General features: G+C 45.2%; 1 protein-coding gene across 1 annotated transcript in view; it reads left to right on the top strand.

Moving 5' to 3' along the window:
* COPG2 (coat protein complex I subunit gamma 2) overlaps positions 1 to 21,246 on the top strand; it is a 646,146-nt gene that overhangs the window by 51,201 nt on the left and 573,699 nt on the right. Inside the window, exons 13-20 of the mRNA XM_090287525.1 lie at positions 77 to 172; positions 485 to 728; positions 2,863 to 2,938; positions 3,757 to 3,860; positions 4,373 to 4,498; positions 5,369 to 5,431; positions 5,892 to 6,031; positions 6,603 to 6,774. Of these exons, the coding sequence (XP_090143651.1) occupies positions 77 to 172; positions 485 to 728; positions 2,863 to 2,938; positions 3,757 to 3,860; positions 4,373 to 4,498; positions 5,369 to 5,431; positions 5,892 to 6,031; positions 6,603 to 6,774 (1,021 nt within the window). The remainder of the gene's footprint in view (positions 1 to 76; positions 173 to 484; positions 729 to 2,862; positions 2,939 to 3,756; positions 3,861 to 4,372; positions 4,499 to 5,368; positions 5,432 to 5,891; positions 6,032 to 6,602; positions 6,775 to 21,246) is intronic.

Below are 21,246 nucleotides of genomic sequence, written 5' to 3'. Positions count from 1 at the left end.
TTTCTGTATTTTTTTATGGGTGGTAGTTGTACAGTCATTATAAAGGTGAATGGCCTTTTTGTTTGTTTTTCTGCAGGTGGTGGTTGTGCAGGCAATCAGTGCTCTCTGTCAGAAATACCCCCGAAAGCACAGCGTCATGATGACTTTCCTCTCCAACATGCTCCGAGATGATGTAGGTGGACTACGTTTTCATCACAGGAACTTGATCTCTTAAATTCTTATGATTCCCTGTAAATACCACAGCCTTTAAAGCAGCTTACTTTATCATCTCAGCATGCCTCTCAAATAGTGTGCTTGCTTCTGGTTTCTGACCCATCATTACTAAATATGCTATGGCTTTGACTTTTCCCACTTGCAGAAAGAACACTTCTGTTTCTTTCATAAAGGAAGGAAAATGAAATTTTAATATAAGCATGAGCCTTGGAGTATAAGCATTTCTCCAAAAAGCATCCTCAGAATGAATGGCCGTTTTCTCTTTTGCCAGGGAGGCTTTGAATATAAGCGGGCCATTGTGGACTGTATTATCAGCATTGTGGAAGAGAACCCTGAGAGTAAAGAAGCAGGTCTAGCCCACCTCTGTGAGTTCATTGAGGACTGTGAACACACTGTTCTGGCGACAAAGATTCTGCACTTGCTGGGCAAAGAGGGCCCCAGAACTCCTGTTCCCTCCAAGTATATCCGCTTTATTTTTAATAGGGTCGTATTGGAGAATGAGGCTGTCCGAGCTGGTGAGTCACTGGAACACTGATAATATTGTAACTGCTGATCTTTTGAAGTGCTTAACTCAAGGGGGTGGGGATGAAATTGGAAAATGAAGTTCCAGGGTCTTCTTGATGGTAGGGTCTTGGAGTGTAATTAGGCCCCAGGTATACAGCTCTTTCTCTATACTCTAATATCCATCCTGATTTCTGTCTTACATTAGAGGCAAATAACCCTTGATTTTCAGGGTGATAGGAATACTATGATGGCATCATCTGTTTTTTCAGCATTCTAGCCCTAAGTGTGATGAATGTTTGTGAAGTGTGTGTATGTGTGTGTGTCTGTATATCTTAAACAGGTTTTAGGAATTTTTTTACTTCCTCATCCCTAATCATTTCTTTCTCTTAGCATATGAACAGGTCCAAATCTCTTTTATTAAAAATATAAACCCTCCTTTTATCTTTTGTCTCTATTTAGCTACTGCCTATATACTTACCCTGTCTGATAACCTTGAAGTAGCCATTACTAGCTGCCACCATGGACTTATTTTTCATTTTCTCCTCAGCTCATTATAATGTAGCTCTCTCCCTTCAAAATCCTCTGAAGCTGTTTTTTAAAACATTACTTATAAGCTAGTTGGAAAATCAGGTTAGACCATTTAATGTTTTTATCTTTGTTCACATCTATCAGTTTAATGTACTATTGACCAAACACTTCATGAAGCTCTCTTTCCCTTGCTTTCCACAATAGCATCTTTCCATTACTTCTCAGTCTTATTTACAGAGCTTCTGTCTCATTCCTTAAAATATTAGTTTTCCTTAGGGGTTTGTCTTAACATACACATTCTTTTGGGTGGTCATTTTCAGAGCTCTACTGATAGGCTGTGACATTGCAGTCATGTCTCTTTCCTCAACTTGTATGTCTAACTATCTAAGGCACTTCAAATTCAACTTGAAATTTGAACTCACCCAAACTGAAATCTTCACCTTTATCATTTACTTAGTTGCAAAGGCAGAAACTTATTCCACTCTTTTATAAACCCCACCTATTCTTTGGCAAAATTCTACCAATTCTGTCTCCTTAATATTTCTTTGTTCTCCTTTTTTCTCTTGTTTTCATGGGTGCTGCTTTAGGTTCTCATTCATTTCTGGTGCCCAGCTAGTCTGACTAGTCCTAGTCTCATACAGACCTAGTCTGTTCTCCATACTCGGCTACAAAAATGGTCTTTGCGTATAAAATCTGCTTACAAATTTAGTGTAGCACACTCTGTTACAAATACGGAAATTTATCCTGTATTTAACTTCCTTTAATAGTAACTTTGAGGCTAAACCGCACTCTATTTTTGTTTTATCTCCAGTCTCTTATTTGTCTCCTCCCGCTCTCCATCAGGGCTTGTAGTCTTCAGCCTCCCCACCTGAGTAGTTCCAGTGCTACTCGGTGCTTTCTTCTCTGGGTTGAGGCCTTTGCACTTGTCATTCTCTTCCCTCTACTACTACTTTCCTTCCTTTTCCCTCTGGCTAACTCTACTTGTTCTTCAAAATTTAGCTCAAGTCATGTGTTAACTTCTTGTCTTTTCCTCAACAAATTATGATTTAAATTTCTTCCTCTGTATTCGCTTAGCTTCCTGGATATAGTTCTGTCATGGGCTTACTATGCTATATTATCATTATCTCTTTCTTACCTGTCTTTCCCACTAGAGTACAACTCCTGCAAGTCAGGGGCTGTGTCTTTTATCTATCTACCCCCCTCCCCCCAGCACCTATCACAATTCCTTACAAAACTTAGATGAGCAATAAATCTTTGATGAATGAAGTGAATTTTAATAATAGAGCATCTTTTGATGCTTGGAGCTGGTTATTTGAGATTAGAGCTTAATTATATCAGTGTGGTATATAAGAGGTTGTAGTTGGGGTAGAGGATAGATCATAAAAGAAATATATGATTTTTTTCTATAGTACATTGAGGATTTTCCTATTCAGAGTTCCCTTAGGCCGGCAGATTTCTGTTTATGCTTAAATGGGTAAAAAAAAAGAAAAGAAAAGATCAAGAAACAAAAAATTAGAGAGTTTATTCCCACTGAACATGGGGAAGCTTCTTTAATTTTTTTTTTTTTTTGAATGATTGTTACTTAATGTTACTGTTGCATTTTATGCTTCATTATAGCTGCTGTGAGTGCTTTGGCTAAATTTGGGGCTCAGAATGAGAATCTTCTTCCAAGCGTCCTCGTACTCTTACAAAGGTAAGTAAAATAATGTGGGTTTTTTTTAAAAAAGAACCTTCATCTGGCAGAATAGAGTTCCTCGTTTACCATATCAAATGCATGGCAGGTGTGAGAGTAAAGCTAATGGAGTAAGTGAGGGGCAAATGGCATTTTTGTTCTTTTCTAGCAAATTTCATGTGCTAAATACATATAAAATCTGACTTTGAATTTCTCTTTGTATGATTTTGAAAAAGTGACTTAAAAGTATGTGCCTCAATTTGTATAATAGGGGCCAACGTCAAAGTGACTCATTAAGTAGAGTTGAAAATATCTCCACGACTTCCTATTTGATGCGGAAAAGACTCGGTGTTAGCAAAAACTCTGTGATTACATCTTGTGATGGAATCAGAAAAATTACAAGCCAAAGGCTGACTGTTTAAATGAAACAAATTGCCATTTGAGTAGCAACAGTGCCTGGATTTTGAATGCTTTTTAGTATCCTTAGAATGTCTAATATTACCATTTCTTAATTATAAAGAAGTCTAAGTCTTTACTAGTATCATGTGGTTACAGATCCAAGTAAAGACTCACAACTGCTATTTCATGTCATTGTGTTCTTCCTAATTATTTCAGTGCCTACTTATATGGTGCTTCTGATTCGTAATGACACCATTTCTTTACCAATTGTTAGCAGTACCCAAGATTTCTGGAGATTTTAGGATCCACCATTGGCTATTGTGGAGTTCTTTTATAATAAAAGTAGTATCAGATGGCCTGATTGTGTCCTTTAGATACAGTGGTAAAGCTCTTGGGAATTTTTAGGGTGCTGTGACATGCCTGTTGTATCCCCTGGACAGGTGTATGATGGATACTGATGATGAGGTACGGGACAGAGCTACCTTCTATCTGAATGTGCTGCAGCAGAGGCAGATGGCACTGAATGCTACGTATATCTTCAATGGTCAGTGAGAGCCAAGGGTATAGACAAAGACACTTTTGTTCCCCAGGTGGTATTTTGGAAGCCTATATTATGATGATTTACATATCAGCTGACTTCACTAGGCAAAATGCTTGGTGTTTGTGTTTAAATGCATTTCCCTTTTTAGGGAAACCTAAAGAATGTAAAAGCCCAAAGAAGACTACTTGTTCCTGGTCCTCCTTAAGCTCCTTCTTCGTCGGGTTTAGCTTTTCTCGCTTTTCTTATGCTGTCATTGTTCCCACATGGCTAAGTTGCTCTCTTTTCTGGAAGGTACTTATATTTTGTTGAAAATGTTTATGCTCTGTTCCCATGCTTCCTTGGATGAAATTATAAGGAGTTTTATATAATAGCCTTTACTTTTAACTATTTAGGTTATAAAGTCTGTGGTTATATTATTTCTTTCTTCAGAAAGCATAGATAAATAGTACAAATCTGGGCCTATCTGGATCCTAGCATTGGCAAGAAGTTATAAACTGAGATTTTGTATTTCGCAGGTCTGACAGTCTCTGTCCCAGGGATGGAAAAAGCCTTACACCAGTATACGTTGGAACCGTCAGAAAAGCCCTTTGACATGAAATCTGTTCCTCTTGCTATGGCTCCTGTCTTTGAACAGAAAGCAGGTAATGGGAACACTTCACTCCATTAGTTTTTCTATGTATATGTAGCTTTATTAGCATATTTTCTCTAATACTTCCTTTGTTTAATTGTCACTATTATTTCTAAATCTTATTAGAAGTAAGGTGGCTGATACTTCTATTAGATTTTTTTTTAATTCTGTATTTCTAAATCTTTTTAAAAGTAAGGTGGATGATTTTTAGGTCTTTAAAAAAATTGTCCTGTTTTTTGCATAAAAGTTTAAAATATGAAGTATAACTCAGATTGAAAGGCTTTTTTCCCTTTTCAGTGCTCAGTATTATAACATTTGAAGCTAGTTGTCCCTGTGTGTCACAGAACAGTAGTTGTGCTGTCACTTACTTTTATTTTCTGAAGTTGGTAATTTTTAATTTTGCTTTGGAGGTTTGTCTTGAAAGATGTATGAGACGAGATCATAAAAAAATATTCCCAAGGACTATCTAACTTTAAAACTAAAAAAAAACAAACCCAAAACATTTAGTGGTCAGAACTAAGAAAAAAGAATCTCCGTAGCTTTGAACATTTTCAGTGTTTCTGTTTACACTATACATGTAATTTTTTCTATTTGAATCATGAGATTTCTTTTATAAATTGTTCCTCCTTTTAAGAGTATTTTTGTACATCCTGGCTCATTTAAAGCAAATTCTATATTTTTAGGGCTTACTTTATTATATCACAAAATACGTTCACTAGATACATTTTAATTTGAATGTTCTTCTATAAAAGGTAACAGAAGGCTACTGGTGTGGTCCCTTTTTATGTCTGCTAAAAGGTGCTGCCCTGATGTCTTTCTGTCTGCATTTTCAGCTTGATAGTGGAAGGAAAGCTCACTTGATTACTCATATCTGTCTTTGTAGAAATTACACTTATGGCTACTAAACCAGAGAAGTTGGCTCCTTCCAGGCAAGACATTTTCCAAGGTATGATAATTTGATGGGTAAAAGTAATAGTCCGCACCCTAGGCATTATAAATATAACAATGTCCACTACTATCATTTAATTTGATGAATTGTCAGTACAGGAAGTCTTTGTTATGGCTGAATATATAGGTTGCAATTGCTGGGGCCACCTGGAGTCATGGGACTTCCCAATTGCCAAAGCTAAGGTACTCACTGGGAATGTTCTTACTTTGTATCTTGGTTAACAGGGAAGTCAAATTCTAAGAAATTAGGAACATAGGGTGTTTTTTTGTTTGTTTGTTTTGCTTTTAGTAATTGACTATATAAACTCTCATAAAAGACTGTTTTACTTAAGCTTGGCAGCATATTAGAGTGTTCAACTATTAGTAAGGTTATGGAAACTTAAAACCTTATAAGTATGCAGAACAATGTTTCCCTGTCCTCTTATTTTGCCGCCTTTTCTTTCCTTTTTTCTTGATAGAACAATTGGCTGCTATTCCTGAATTTATGAATCTAGGACCCTTGTTCAAGTCTTCTGAGCCTGTTCAACTTACAGAAGAAGAGACAGAATATTTTGTTCGTTGTATCAAGCACATGTTTACCAATCACGTTGTGTTCCAGGTGAGATAAGTGCCCTCACTGACTCCTATGCTTGGAGACATGTGTCAACTCCCCTTTTGTTTAGGATTCTAGTTCCTTTTATAGAGAAGGAACTTGGCAGCATTTCTGGTTTTCTTTCTTAACTCCCATGCCTAAAAAGATGCCTCCATATGATGGGTTATAAATGGAAAGGACTTAAAAGCAAAAAGTTTGAAGAAGTTGGACAACATAAAGTATAACCTGTTAAAAAATAATCATCATTTAACATCAGGGTAAATGAAGTGGGGTGTTCTAAGAAGTTAGCTTCTAAGAATCAAATTGAAATCCATCAGACATCTGCCATCTCATTTGGTAGAATTCAGTCTCGGGAAAGAGGAAAAAACCTAATGAATAATATAAACCCAAAAGCCTCAAGTGTAAAGCTATCCCTGTTGCCTAAAGAAAAATCTTAGGTGGAGATTTGCAGTGCTGTTTAGAGAGAGAAGGTATAGTGGCTTACAGAGCTGAGTTGTGGGTTATGGGTGGGAAGGAACAAATTGCTTGCAAAAAGTTCTTGTCCTTCATAACCTTTTTCTGTTTGTTGACTTTTCAGTTTGACTGTACCAACACTCTTAATGACCAGCTACTGGAGAAAGTGACAGTGCAGGTGGAGCCATCAGATTCCTACGAAGTGCTGTGTTGTATCCCAGCCCCCAGCCTCACTTACAATCAGCCAGGAATCTGCTACACCCTCGTTCGCTTGCCTGATGATGACTCTTCAGCAGGTACTAACCCATGGAAGGGAAGAAATACTTCTATGGTTAACAGTGTGTTACCACTTGAGCTCTTGAGTGTGTGGACACATGGCTGGGGTTGAAGAATATGGTTCTTTTCCAGTGTTAAGTGTTATGATGGTTGTGGTATATTTATATTTCTAAAATTAGTTAGTGCTGCAGAAGTATTACTTATAACTAAATCTCTAAGTAAAATTTACTGAATATATACAGTGACAGCCCAAACAGGACTTCAGGCTTTCTGGTAGAACAATGTAACCACTGATGAGGGTTCATATACCTGATGTCTCCTGTGAAGGAGAACGATCTACTTCTCCCTGATGTTTCTTTCCAGGACAGCCTAAGGGCCTTTTATTTAGTAGATCCATGGCATTGTATTTTTTATTTACTTATTTGTTTGTTTGTTTGTTCAATTTGGGGAGGTGGGTCTTATAGCATAAGGCTGGCATCTGAGAGTATGTCTCAGCCTAATGAATGTCTTAACCAACATTTGTGTATCCACAATTGAGAAAGGCTTTGTAATTCTTTCCTTGACTTATATGCAGTCTGAGCGGGGGAGGGGAGTTAGCTCTAGTGCCAATAGTAGTATTCACAGGTTTGGGGATGTGAAGTCCTCTGTTACCTCTTGTGAATGTCCAGGATGTGTTGTACTTGGTTTCTTTTACCCATTTTCCCACCTGAGTGCTTCTCTTCCCATATTCACTGCAGAGTGTTCACAGTTCTTAACTCGGTTTTCACAGAAATAAGCACACACATTGCATTTATGTTTTGAACAATTTTTATTACTAGTACAGGAAAAAACAATTTTTATTACTATTACAGGAAAAAACAATTTTTACAACTAGTACAGGAAAAACAATTTTTACTACATGTACAGGAAAAAACAGGGAAGAGTTAACAAATATTGGGAAAGATACAGAGTTACAAGAAATCGTAAAAGTACTAGTAACATGTTATCCCTGGTCATCATTCAGTTACATTTGGGGCCTAACCAGCCTTCTTTCAGCCCCTCTCTGAACTCCCTTTTCAGATGTTGGTCTGGGAGCCCCTGCCCAATCTTATCTGTGTTGGATGATAGACCAGGCAGCTCACTCTAGCACGAGGTAGATTCAAGTTGGCACTGTTGCTGGGTCTGAATCCTAGGTTGCTCCCTCTTACCCCTCGGTGGACCTGCACTGTTACTCTGCAGCCACCCTGGATCCATAACCCGCGGGGTTAGGAAGGCACTTTCCTAACTGGCCTCCAAGATTTCTCCTTCGAGCATGAGGCCATCTGACTTTAACCTTTCATTACCTCCCTTATCCCTTTATGAGGTTTCTCTTGTTCCATTCCCTTTTAGCTTCCCTTTCTCTCCTGGTCTGTTTCCCTCTAGTTGGAATTATCTGAAGTATGTCCACCAGCCAGAAATTTAGCTGGCTGTACTCTTAATAAGTCAAGTTAGTTTTATTAACTCTTGTTCCAAACCAGTAAGTGGACCCAATCTTAATATAGCCCGTGGCTTCTGCCATCATCCTGGGATACTCTGCACTTTTATCAGTTTTTTCAAGTGGCCTCCTCTCTTTGTTTCATAATTCCTCCTCCTGTGGTACTTCTCACCACAATTCTGTTTTTTGGGAGATGCCATTACTTCGCCACTTAATTTTAGAGGAAAGCGAAATGCTAAACCAATTGAAGAATCAAGCTTTTCCCAACTGAGAATACTAGCTCTTCCCATTTCCCAGGTTCACTTGATTAACTGATAACTCAGGTGCCTCATACCCCAGGGAATGTCTTAACAGAATACAATAAGTACAGTTTTACAATATCAAAATACATAAAACAACAATATTGAAATTACAGAAATTACATATAGTTCAGGAGAAGACAACAACAACAGAACACATTTCTACTAATAGAGGAATTATGGGGAGGTTTTCTTACCCCTCTTTAGTGAGGGGTTAATTTCTTTTTAAAACATAGATCTTACAAATTAGCCCAGAGGTTTCAACCTTTGTTCTGCTGGCTGTGGGCTCTTCTGATTGATGTTTTGTTAGTATTTTATTTATAAAAATTTGAAATTTGGAGAATTTTATTTTTTTATCTGTGAAATTCAAAGGATTTGCTGATTGGTGCTAAAAATCAGTTATAAACCCTTGTCTTTGCATCTTAAAGAAACGGAATTTTGCCCCAACACGTGGACTTTTCCAACTTTGCTTGTAGTTTGACCCATCATTTACCTGCTTAAAAACAAATTCCTTTCTATTCTTTTGTCTTTGTCAGAAATTCTAAAATTTTTAATCGATAGCCAATCCAGATTCTTTGCTGTGCCGTGAATAGATGTGAAATACCAGGACATAGTTGGTAATAAAAGTCTTTAACCTTTCCTTCTTTTTTGCGTTTTCCCAAATATTCCAAATTTTACCAGTCACCTGAAGATCTATATATCACCACTGCTTTGTCTCATCTCAGATAATATATTTTCCTTATAATCACAGGGGTAAAAAAGAAACTAGATAGACCATGATTCCCTTCCACTTGAAAATTGTATAGCATAATAGGAATATAGGTTTTAGAGACAGACAGACTGGGATTTGAATTCTGACTCTGCTACATGTAGACTGTGTAATCATGGACAAGTTACTTATTATATTCTGGATCCAACCATAACTCCTTTACTCAAAAATTTTTAGAAAAGCCTTCAAGGCAGCATTCTTTCTTAGCATCCTTTCCCATTCAGCAACTTTTCTTCTGAATATTTATTGCACCAGTAATAACATGCAAACAGTCCACAAATTTTCCCCCACTTTGGACCTCTGTAGTATCCTGTCTGTTTAACTTTGCGTCCTGTTACCTATTCAGAGCTATTCTAGTACCTGTATCACTTTTATTATTGGACTGTCTGGCCTTATTGCATCATATTTCTCATCTCAAACCATTTCAGCAAATTTGAAAAGCCTTCAAAAGAAAATACCCATACTAAGATCAAGTTTAACAGTACGTGTATATGAGTTACTTCTCTCTGTTTCTCACTGTGGATGCTGCCTCCCCAGTAACGATTCCTAACTCTTTCACGTATACTTCAGTTCTCAGCTTTCTGCCTGCATCTCCTTAACCCTCCGGCTTAGCTGAGCCACCATAGGAATCTGATGGATGCTGAACTCGTCTCTGAACCTGTGGTCTCTATTTCATTACTTGGTGTCTCGCCCTAATCAGTATTCCTCCAGTCTGACCCATTATGGGATTGTCCAGGATCCCCAGTTTGAAACCTCCATGTTCACCTGTTCGTTCATCTTATAACCAAGCTGCCTTTCATCAAAAATGCTGAAATGTCCAACATTCCTTTCGTACATTCAACCTGTCTTCCTATTTCACAGTCAAAGGCTTCCTCCTCCCCCCATGCCACGCCATGCCATGCCATCCCTTTCTTATCCTGTCGCCCACCCTGACACAACTCGTATCCCATCAGCCTCCTTGCACTTTCTGCTCACGTCCACATGAACCAGCTTCCTTCCCACCCCGTCTCTCTCAGCCTTACGTCTCAAGCACACTCTTTTCCAGGACATGTGGGCGCTTCACTCCCTGCCGATGGTGCATCCCAGCCCAGCCCTACCTGCCTTCTCAGCTAATCCGTTTGCTCGCTGTCTGCCTGGTCTAAGGTCCTTTGCCCCCCATGCCTGACAGTCTCAACTCTAATGCTGCCACCTACCCTGCATCAGGGGCTCATCTGCTTGTGCTTCACCTCTGCCCAGCGGTCTGTCCTCCCGCCCCTTCCACCCAGTGATTCTCACCCGAGGATGCATGACCCCCAAGGTGGCCTATCAGCTACATCTTTTGGGTGTGTTTTTGTGTTTTGTTTTTTAATTTTTTTGGTTTTGTTGTTTTGAGCAGAGCACTGCTCCCCCCTCCAATGTTGTGATAGACCTCCCTTGGGGTCCATGCCCACTGCCCCCCTCAGGTGAAACTCATCACCACCCCCCACACCAGGAAGAATCACTACTGTGGAAGCCCCACGTGACCCCTTGGGCTGCACTCCCCCTTGCGCCTCTAACCTTCCGCTCCTTGCCACTGACACGTTTTCCTGCCACATCCCAGCGTCTCCGCGTTCTCACACTGTCCCGCCACTGCCCTCCTGGAACCACCCCACTCCCTCCATATTTACTTTCTCATACATGCCCCAAACCCTTGTCTGTATTAGATTATCACTCTTTTTTATCCCCACCCCCTAGCATCCTTCCTGCCCTCTACCCTTTATTGTGGCAATATCTTTGGTTCAAGTCTTGTAATTCTTGGCCCCTATGGTTCTTGCACCCCTCTGTGTTTCCTAGCAACCACACCTTTCCCTTTTCTCTCTGTAGCAACTCTTCTGTGTCTTCTCTGGGTTGATTCTCTGGTCTTCCCCACCCTCTTCTCAGCCTATGCATAGTCATCATCCCCAACACTAGACATGGCATCTGTCCACGAGCTCAGTTAAAGAAGATGATTTTCTCAGAGCCTGGAGTTCTCGCATGTTCCCCTGCCTCCCCACCCATCACAACAGCCCCTACCCTGCCTTTTTGTCCTACCCCATTAAACCGAACCCACACTCAGACCTGAAAATCCTGTCTTGCACTCCGACCCAACCTCCACTCCTTCTCTCACACCCCACCCCATTCCCACCTCCCACCCCATTCCCATTTCCCTCCCTTTACTCCCACCCCACCGGATCCGTGGTAAAGAGCCTGGCCAAAAAAGCTCTACCCTTGCCACCAAGTTCAAGGCTGTAGGAGCAGCCACTGTTTTCCACCAACTACTAGCCACCTCTTTCTACTCCTTCCCCACACCACTGCTCAGTTTGGCTGGTCCTGACTCTGAACTTCCTTCTGGTTGGCTCCTATGAGATCTTCCGGGGTGTTTTCCTATCACCTCCCTCTACTCTTTGCTCCCTGTATTGGTGGCCATCTTGTTTCCGTTCCAGCATGCTCTGCTCTCCATCCTTCCCTGTGTGCCTCCCATCACCTTGTCTGACCCTGGGGGATGACCTCCCATTGCACTGCATCAAGGTCTCCCTTCTGGACATTTCTTCCTGTGATCTTTATTCATCCAGCTCATACTTTCTTTCCTTCCACAGCTCAGGGATAACACTCTCCCTCCTATCTAGGACCCCCATGCATCTCATCTCAAGTTCCCTGATCTTGTCACTTACTTGTGTTCGGTCATCTCTTCTCCATGGGGCTGTGCTCCCTCTCACGACCTGCTCTTTCTGTGGCCTCACCATTCTGCGTTCTTACTGAAACCATCCTTTTGTCACTCATCAGGTTTTCTTCCACTGACTTCCAGCACCAGCTTCCCTTTATGCCTTGCCCTGTCACGCCTGCCTGCCCCTCCTCTCTTCCCTTTGTATCCGCATACTGCCCACAGAGCAGTGCAGCAGTCCCCACCACTTCCCACTCTTCTTCCTTCTCTCACCTCCACTGCTTCCGTATCTCCTCCGTCGGGCCTCTCGATACACCCATGACTATCACCCTTGCCCTTCCAGTTCCACTGACATTGTCTGGGTCCCCTCTTTGTCCTCTTTCCCTCTTAGCCACACTTCCCTTACAACCCACCTGCATATTTCAAGACCCTCCTCTTGCTCTCTCCTTCCTATTCTATATTGTCCTCTCTGTTGTCCCTGGATACAACCTGCAGAGCAAGATCCCCAAGGACCCACCACCCCCGCTAGCTCTGTCCCTCTGTGCCCTTTTGCTGCCCATATTCTATTCTCAGATGGGACCTACGACACTGCACTGATTTAAGGCCCCCCCATCCTTCTCTGCTTCCGTGTGGACTCTCCAGTACATGCTAGACTCCACCCTTTCCAGCCCACTGGTGACCCATGGTCACATCCTATGGACCTGGCTGTGATTCACTCCCGGAACCTGCAAGTGTCACTCCCTGTAACCTTCCATGTTTCCACACAGACCCCTTTGTTGTACCTCCCTGCTTAGAAGGCATCCATTTTTACATGCTCTTATTCAGGGTTGTCTCCAGTCCCGTTTGCCTCTTCCTTCGCTGTAGACATTCCATCTAGTACTCTGTGCTCACACCCATAACCCATCTTCCTTTCAGCCATTCCATGTCTGTCAGCCTTACTTTACCCAAGTGTCCTCAGCTCTGGGACCACCAGGTTTGCGGTCTACTTCCTACCAACTGACTGCGAATCCCAACCCGACCTTATGTTCCAAGGGAGAAGTGTCTATTCAGGTCCTTTGCCAATTTTTTAATTGGGTTGTTTGTTGGGGTTGTGTTTTTATTTTTCGGTGTTTTATAAGTTTATAAATTTTGGATATTAATCCCTTATCAGATGTATTGATGAATATGCTCTCCAATTGAGTGGGCTACATTTTCATTTTGTTGATAGTTTCTTGTGCTGTGCAGAAACTTTTTAGTTTGATGTAGTTTCTTTTGTTTATGTTTTGTTTTTCCTTGCCCAAGGACATATATCAGAAAAACTGTTGCTATGAGAAATGGCTGAGATGTTACTACCTATGTTTTCTTCTAGGATGTTTATAGTTTCAAATGTAACATTTAAATATTTAATCCATTTTGAGTTTATTCTTGTGTGTGGCATAAGAAGGTGGTCTACTTTGGTTTTTTTTGCACATGTCTGTCCGATCTCCCCAAAATTGTTTTTTGAATGCGCTGTCTTTAATGCATTGTATGTTTTTGCCTGCTTTGTCAAATATTAATTGACTATAAAGCCATGGGTTTACTTCCGGACTCTATTCTTTTCAACTGATTCATGTCTTTTTTATGCTAGAACCATGCAGTTTTGATTGCTATGGCCTTGTAGTGGCCATAGGTTCATAATTCTTCTACTGTGCTTCTCTGCTGCATATATAGCAAAAGAACTGACCTACCTGGGCCATGTGCGATTTCTGCATCTATAGTCTGTGACTCTGATAGCTGCATCCAGCAGTTTTCTGTGAGCTTCTTTCTTGATCCTCATCTTCATCACCCCCCACATCAGTCACCTTTGCCTTAACATACTGTGTGAATCTGCACCCACCTACCGACCCTGCTCACAGCCCCAAAACAGGGAAAGTGGTTGCTTCCCGGTCTGACAAATGCCACCCTCTGGAACCATTTTCGCCTTTGCCTTGACAAGCTGTATGAATCTCTACCCTGGTCCACCAATCCCTGGTCACAGCCCACAAACACGGAAAGTGGTTGCTTCCCGGTCTGACAAATGCCACCCTCTGGAACCATTTTTGCCTTTGCCTTGACAAACTGTATGAATCTCTACCCTGGTCCACCAATCCCTGGTCACAGTCCACGAACACGGAAAGTGGTTGCTTCCCGGTCCGACAAATGCCACCCTCTGGAACCATTTTTGCTTTTGCCTTGACAAACTGTATGAACCTGTATCCCGGTCCACCGACCCCTGCTCACGGCCTATGAACATGGAAAGTGCTTGCTTCCCATCTGGACAAATGTCGCTCTCTGGTACCACTATCACCTTTCCTTTAACCTACTACATGAACCTGCACCACGGTTAACTAACCCTTCTCACAGCCCATGAACACAGAAAGTGGTTGCTTCCTGGTCCCACAAATGTCACACTCTGTAACCATTTTCACATTTGCCCTGAATGAATCTGAACCCTCCTTCACTGACCCCAGCTCACAGCCCATGCACATGGAAAGTGCTTGCTTCCTGACCCACAGATGTTGCCCTCTGTAACCATTCATATTGCCATTCAGACCCCTTGGTGCTCACTCTACTGACAGATCTCAGGGAGCCTCTTCCTTTATTCTTTTACCTTTTCCTTATCACTTTGGAACTTTGGCCTGAGGCCTTCCTTTGACCCCACACCAGGTGGGACTCACAACACCATGGCCTTTCAACTCAACCTAAAAAGAGCCCTGGGTAATGCCCTACACCCCTCCTTCTCTCCTCCCTCACCTACCAGTCATCACTCTCCCAGGTGCTCCTCTTCTTTGTCTTCTTGAGTCCCAGCTGTGCCTTCCGTCTGCGTGTACAACTTGTTAGCACACCCTAAAGTTGCCCCTTCATCTCACCATCTCCCTCTACCCTACTGTTCAAGAGTCCTCAGCTCCAAGACCAGACCTTGGTGCTCCACTTCTACTCAAAGTAGGTGACCGCCCAGCCTGCCATCCATCTTTCCAGGTGCCAAATCAGCTATATTCATTTGCTTGCTATCTGCCTGGTCCTGAGTCCGTAGACCCCATTTCCGACCCTCTTGTCTCTGATGGCTCCGACTACCCTGCATCAGGGGCTGATGCGCTCTCGCTTCACCTCTCTGCCCAGCTGTCTGTCCACCTGCCCCTTCCACCCAGTGATTCTCACCCGGGGATGCATGACCCCCAAGGCAGCCTATCAGCAACATCTTTTGGGTGTTTTTGGGTGTTTTCTTTTGAGTTTTTTTGGTTTTGTTGTTGTCCCTTCTCAGATGTTGTGATAGACCTCCCTTGGGAGGCATGCACCCGCCCCCCCCCCCCCCCCCGGGAAGAATCACTGCTGTGGAAGCCCAACCTGACCCCTGAGCTGCACTCCCTGTTGTCCCTCTAGCCTTCTGCTGGTTGCCACTGACACGTTTTCCTGCCACGTCCCAGCACCTCCACATTCTCACGCTGTGTCGGCACTGTCCTCTCCTCCTGGAAGGAGCCACTCCCTTTCTTATTTCCCTTCGACAAACCCCAGACTACAACCCAGCATCATTTTTGCACATCAGCCCCGTTGGACAAGCACAACTATTCCTTGCCTGAACCTTCTATGACTCTCAGTAGCTTTAGCCCAAATCTGATCCTCCTCAGCACCTGCTGTTGTCCCTATTCTGTTATTTCTCCTCACAGGCCCCTGTCTTAGTCCCACTGCACAGCCTCTATGGGCCTCACGAGTCCTGGCGTGTGTGCTGCCATCCAGACCTTTCCCTTCCCCCTTTCCTGCAGCTGCTCTGCTGTGTCCTCTTTGTGTGGCTCACCTGGGCTTCTCGGTGACCTCTCCTCATCTCCCTACGCCCTGCCTGACAGGGTTATTTATCCCCAACGTTTTTCTCTGGGCCCCTTCTCAAAGCTCATCCTCTTCGGTCCTCATCCTCCAATCCCGCGTTCCTCATCTGTCTAACTCACTCCGTGATCCTCACCGTACGCGGGCTTTTCTACGCCCTTGTCCCACTCAGTGGACTCAAACTCCTGGATTCTTCACGTCTACACCCAGCTGTGTCCTGTTTGCCATCATTTCGGTGCTGGACACTCCCCTCCTGTCCTCATTGATGCAAAGCGCCATCAACTACCCTTTGTCACTGTTTTGTCCCCATGGCCCACGCCCTCCCTGCACATGCTTCCACAGTTCAAGACTGCTCACCTGACCTTATACCTTCGTCTTGTGTTCATAATCCTTCCTACTTTGCCTCCTTTGTACACACAGAGCAAAGGACCTGTCCTACGATGCACCGTGACATTTCTGCAGCTGCAGTCTGTGAATCTAATAGCTGCACTCAACAGTTTTCTGTGTGGTCCTTTCTAAATCCCCACCTTCCTCACATCTCATTGCGGTCACCTTTGCTTTCACGTGCTGTACGGACTCTGCACCCTCGTTCATCGACCCTGGCTCACAACCCTGGAACACGAAAGGTGGTTCCTTCCCAGTCCCTCAAATGTCAGCCCTGTACCCATTCATATTGCCATTCAGACCCCTTGGTGCTCACTGTACCGACATCCAACATAGGGAGCCTCTTCCTCTGGTTCTTCTACCTTTTCTTATCAGCACAGGACTTTTGTCTAGGGCCTTGCTTTCACGCCACACTAGGTGGGACTCACATAACACCATGGCGCGTGATCTCAACCTTAACAGAGCCCCTGGGACTACCGTCCACCCGTCCTTCTCTCCTCCCTCACCTACCAGTCATCTCTCCCACATGCCCCTCTTCTGTGTTGTCTCCCGTCCCAGCTGTGCCTTCCGTCTGCGTGTACAACTTGTTAGCACACCCTAAAGTTGCCCCTTCATCTCACCATCTCCCTCTACCCTACTGTTCAAGAGTCCTCAGCTCCAAGACCAGACCTTGGTGCTCCACTTCTACTCAAAGTAGGTGACCGCCCAGCCTGCCATCCATCTTTCCAGGTGCCAAATCAGCTATATTCATTTGCTTGCTATCTGCCTGGTCCTGAGTCCGTAGACCCCATTTCCGACCCTCTTGTCTCTGATGGCTCCGACTACCCTGCATCAGGGGCTGATGCGCTCTCGCTTCACCTCTCTGCCCAGCTGTCTGTCCACCTGCCCCTTCCACCCAGTGATTCTCACCCGGGGATGCATGACCCCCAAGGCAGCCTATCAGCAACATCTTTTGGGTGTTTTTGGGTGTTTTCTTTTGAGTTTTTTTGGTTTTGTTGTTGTCCCTTCTCAGATGTTGTGATAGACCTCCCTTGGGAGGCATGCACCCGCCCCCCCCCCCCCCCCCCCCCCGGGAAGAATCACTGCTGTGGAAGCCCAACCTGACCCCTGAGCTGCACTCCCTGTTGTCCCTCTAGCCTTCTGCTGGTTGCCACTGACACGTTTTCCTGCCACGTCCCAGCACCTCCACATTCTCACGCTGTGTCGGCACTGTCCTCTCCTCCTGGAAGGAGCCACTCCCTTTCTTATTTCCCTTCGACAAACCCCAGACTACAACCCAGCATCATTTTTGCACATCAGCCCCGTTGGACAAGCACAACTATTCCTTGCCTGAACCTTCTATGACTCTCAGTAGCTTTAGCCCAAATCTGATCCTCCTCAGCACCTGCTGTTGTCCCTATTCTGTTATTTCTCCTCACAGGCCCCTGTCTTAGTCCCACTGCACAGCCTCTATGGGCCTCACGAGTCCTGGCGTGTGTGCTGCCATCCAGACCTTTCCCTTCCCCCTTTCCTGCAGCTGCTCTGCTGTGTCCTCTTTGTGTGGCTCACCTGGGCTTCTCGGTGACCTCTCCTCATCTCCCTACGCCCTGCCTGACAGGGTTATTTATCCCCAACGTTTTTCTCTGGGCCCCTTCTCAAAGCTCATCCTCTTCGGTCCTCATCCTCCAATCCCGCGTTCCTCATCTGTCTAACTCACTCCGTGATCCTCACCGTACGCGGGCTTTTCTACGCCCTTGTCCCACTCAGTGGACTCAAACTCCTGGATTCTTCACGTCTACACCCAGCTGTGTCCTGTTTGCCATCATTTCGGTGCTGGACACTCCCCTCCTGTCCTCATTGATGCAAAGCGCCATCAACTACCCTTTGTCACTGTTTTGTCCCCATGGCCCACGCCCTCCCTGCACATGCTTCCACAGTTCAAGACTGCTCACCTGACCTTATACCTTCGTCTTGTGTTCATAATCCTTCCTACTTTGCCTCCTTTGTACACACAGAGCAAAGGACCTGTCCTACGATGCACCGTGACATTTCTGCAGCTGCAGTCTGTGAATCTAATAGCTGCACTCAACAGTTTTCTGTGTGGTCCTTTCTAAATCCCCACCTTCCTCACATCTCATTGCGGTCACCTTTGCTTTCACGTGCTGTACGGACTCTGCACCCTCGTTCATCGACCCTGGCTCACAACCCTGGAACACGAAAGGTGGTTCCTTCCCAGTCCCTCAAATGTCAGCCCTGTACCCATTCATATTGCCATTCAGACCCCTTGGTGCTCACTGTACCGACATCCAACATAGGGAGCCTCTTCCTCTGGTTCTTCTACCTTTTCTTATCAGCACAGGACTTTTGTCTAGGGCCTTGCTTTCACGCCACACTAGGTGGGACTCACATAACACCATGGCGCGTGATCTCAACCTTAACAGAGCCCCTGGGACTACCGTCCACCCGTCCTTCTCTCCTCCCTCACCTACCAGTCATCTCTCCCACATGCCCCTCTTCTGTGTTGTCTCCCGTCCCAGCTGTGCCTTCCGTCTGCGTGTACAACTTGTTAGCACACCCTAAAGTTGCCCCTTCATCTCACCATCTCCCTCTACCCTACTGTTCAAGAGTCCTCAGCTCCAAGACCAGACCTTGGTGCTCCACTTCTACTCAAAGTAGGTGACCGCCCAGCCTGCCATCCATCTTTCCAGGTGCCAAATCAGCTATATTCATTTGCTTGCTATCTGCCTGGTCCTGAGTCCGTAGACCCCATTTCCGACCCTCTTGTCTCTGATGGCTCCGACTACCCTGCATCAGGGGCTGATGCGCTCTCGCTTCACCTCTCTGCCCAGCTGTCTGTCCACCTGCCCCTTCCACCCAGTGATTCTCACCCGGGGATGCATGACCCCCAAGGCAGCCTATCAGCAACATCTTTTGGGTGTTTTTGGGTGTTTTCTTTTGAGTTTTTTTGGTTTTGTTGTTGTCCCTTCTCAGATGTTGTGATAGACCTCCCTTGGGAGGCATGCACCCGCCCCCCCCCCCCCCCCCCCCCCGGGAAGAATCACTGCTGTGGAAGCCCAACCTGACCCCTGAGCTGCACTCCCTGTTGTCCCTCTAGCCTTCTGCTGGTTGCCACTGACACGTTTTCCTGCCACGTCCCAGCACCTCCACATTCTCACGCTGTGTCGGCACTGTCCTCTCCTCCTGGAAGGAGCCACTCCCTTTCTTATTTCCCTTCGACAAACCCCAGACTACAACCCAGCATCATTTTTGCACATCAGCCCCGTTGGACAAGCACAACTATTCCTTGCCTGAACCTTCTATGACTCTCAGTAGCTTTAGCCCAAATCTGATCCTCCTCAGCACCTGCTGTTGTCCCTATTCTGTTATTTCTCCTCACAGGCCCCTGTCTTAGTCCCACTGCACAGCCTCTATGGGCCTCACGAGTCCTGGCGTGTGTGCTGCCATCCAGACCTTTCCCTTCCCCCTTTCCTGCAGCTGCTCTGCTGTGTCCTCTTTGTGTGGCTCACCTGGGCTTCTCGGTGACCTCTCCTCATCTCCCTACGCCCTGCCTGACAGGGTTATTTATCCCCAACGTTTTTCTCTGGGCCCCTTCTCAAAGCTCATCCTCTTCGGTCCTCATCCTCCAATCCCGCGTTCCTCATCTGTCTAACTCACTCCGTGATCCTCACCGTACGCGGGCTTTTCTACGCCCTTGTCCCACTCAGTGGACTCAAACTCCTGGATTCTTCACGTCTACACCCAGCTGTGTCCTGTTTGCCATCATTTCGGTGCTGGACACTCCCCTCCTGTCCTCATTGATGCAAAGCGCCATCAGCTACCCTTTGTCACTGTTTTGTCCCCATGGCCCACGCCCTCCCTGCACATGCTTCCACAGTTCAAGACTGCTCACCTGACCTTATACCTTCGTCTTGTGTTCATAATCCTTCCTACTTTGCCTCCTTTGTACACACAGAGCAAAGGACCTGTCCTACGATGCACCGTGACATTTCTGCAGCTGCAGTCTGTGAATCTAATAGCTGCACTCAACAGTTTTCTGTGTGGTCCTTTCTAAATCCCCACCTTCCTCACATCTCATTGCGGTCACCTTTGCTTTCACGTGCTGTACGGACTCTGCACCCTCGTTCATCGACCCTGGCTCACAACCCTGGAACACGAAAGGTGGTTATTTCCCAGTCCCTCAAATGTCAGCCCTGTACCCATTCATATTGCCATTCAGACCCCTTGGTGCTCACTGTACCGACATCCAACATAGGGAGCCTCTTCCTCTGGTTCTTCTACCTTTTCTTATCAGCACAGGACTTTTGTCTAGGGCCTTGCTTTCACGCCACACTAGGTGGGACTCACATAACACCATGGCGCGTGATCTCAACCTTAACAGAGCCCCTGGGACTACCGTCCACCCGTCCTTCTCTCCTCCCTCACCTACCAGTCATCTCTCCCACATGCCCCTCTTCTGTGTTGTCTCCCGTCCCAGCTGTGCCTTCCGTCTGCGTGTACAACTTGTTAGCACACCCTAAAGTTGCCCCTTCATCTCACCATCTCCCTCTACCCTACTGTTCAAGAGTCCTCAGCTCCAAGACCAGACCTTGGTGCTCCACTTCTACTCAAAGTAGGTGACCGCCCAGCCTGCCATCCATCTTTCCAGGTGCCAAATCAGCTATATTCATTTGCTTGCTATCTGCCTGGTCCTGAGTCCGTAGACCCCATTTCCGACCCTCTTGTCTCTGATGGCTCCGACTACCCTGCATCAGGGGCTGATGCGCTCTCGCTTCACCTCTCTGCCCAGCTGTCTGTCCACCTGCCCCTTCCACCCAGTGATTCTCACCCGGGGATGCATGACCCCCAAGGCAGCCTATCAGCAACATCTTTTGGGTGTTTTTGGGTGTTTTCTTTTGAGTTTTTTTGGTTTTGTTGTTGTCCCTTCTCAGATGTTGTGATAGACCTCCCTTGGGAGGCATGCACCCGCCCCCCCCCCCCCCCCCTCGGGAAGAATCACTGCTGTGGAAGCCCAACGTGACCCCTGAGCTGCACTCCCTGTTGTCCCTCTAGCCTTCTGCTGGTTGCCACTGACACGTTTTCCTGCCACGTCCCAGCACCTCCACATTCTCACGC

Source organism: Furipterus horrens, unplaced genomic scaffold (genome assembly GCF_987537825.1).
Source record: "Furipterus horrens unplaced genomic scaffold, mFurHor1.1.pri manual_scaffold_9, whole genome shotgun sequence".
NCBI classification, from domain to species: domain Eukaryota; kingdom Metazoa; phylum Chordata; class Mammalia; order Chiroptera; family Furipteridae; genus Furipterus; species Furipterus horrens.
This window is presented reverse-complemented; position numbering and strand designations above follow the sequence as displayed.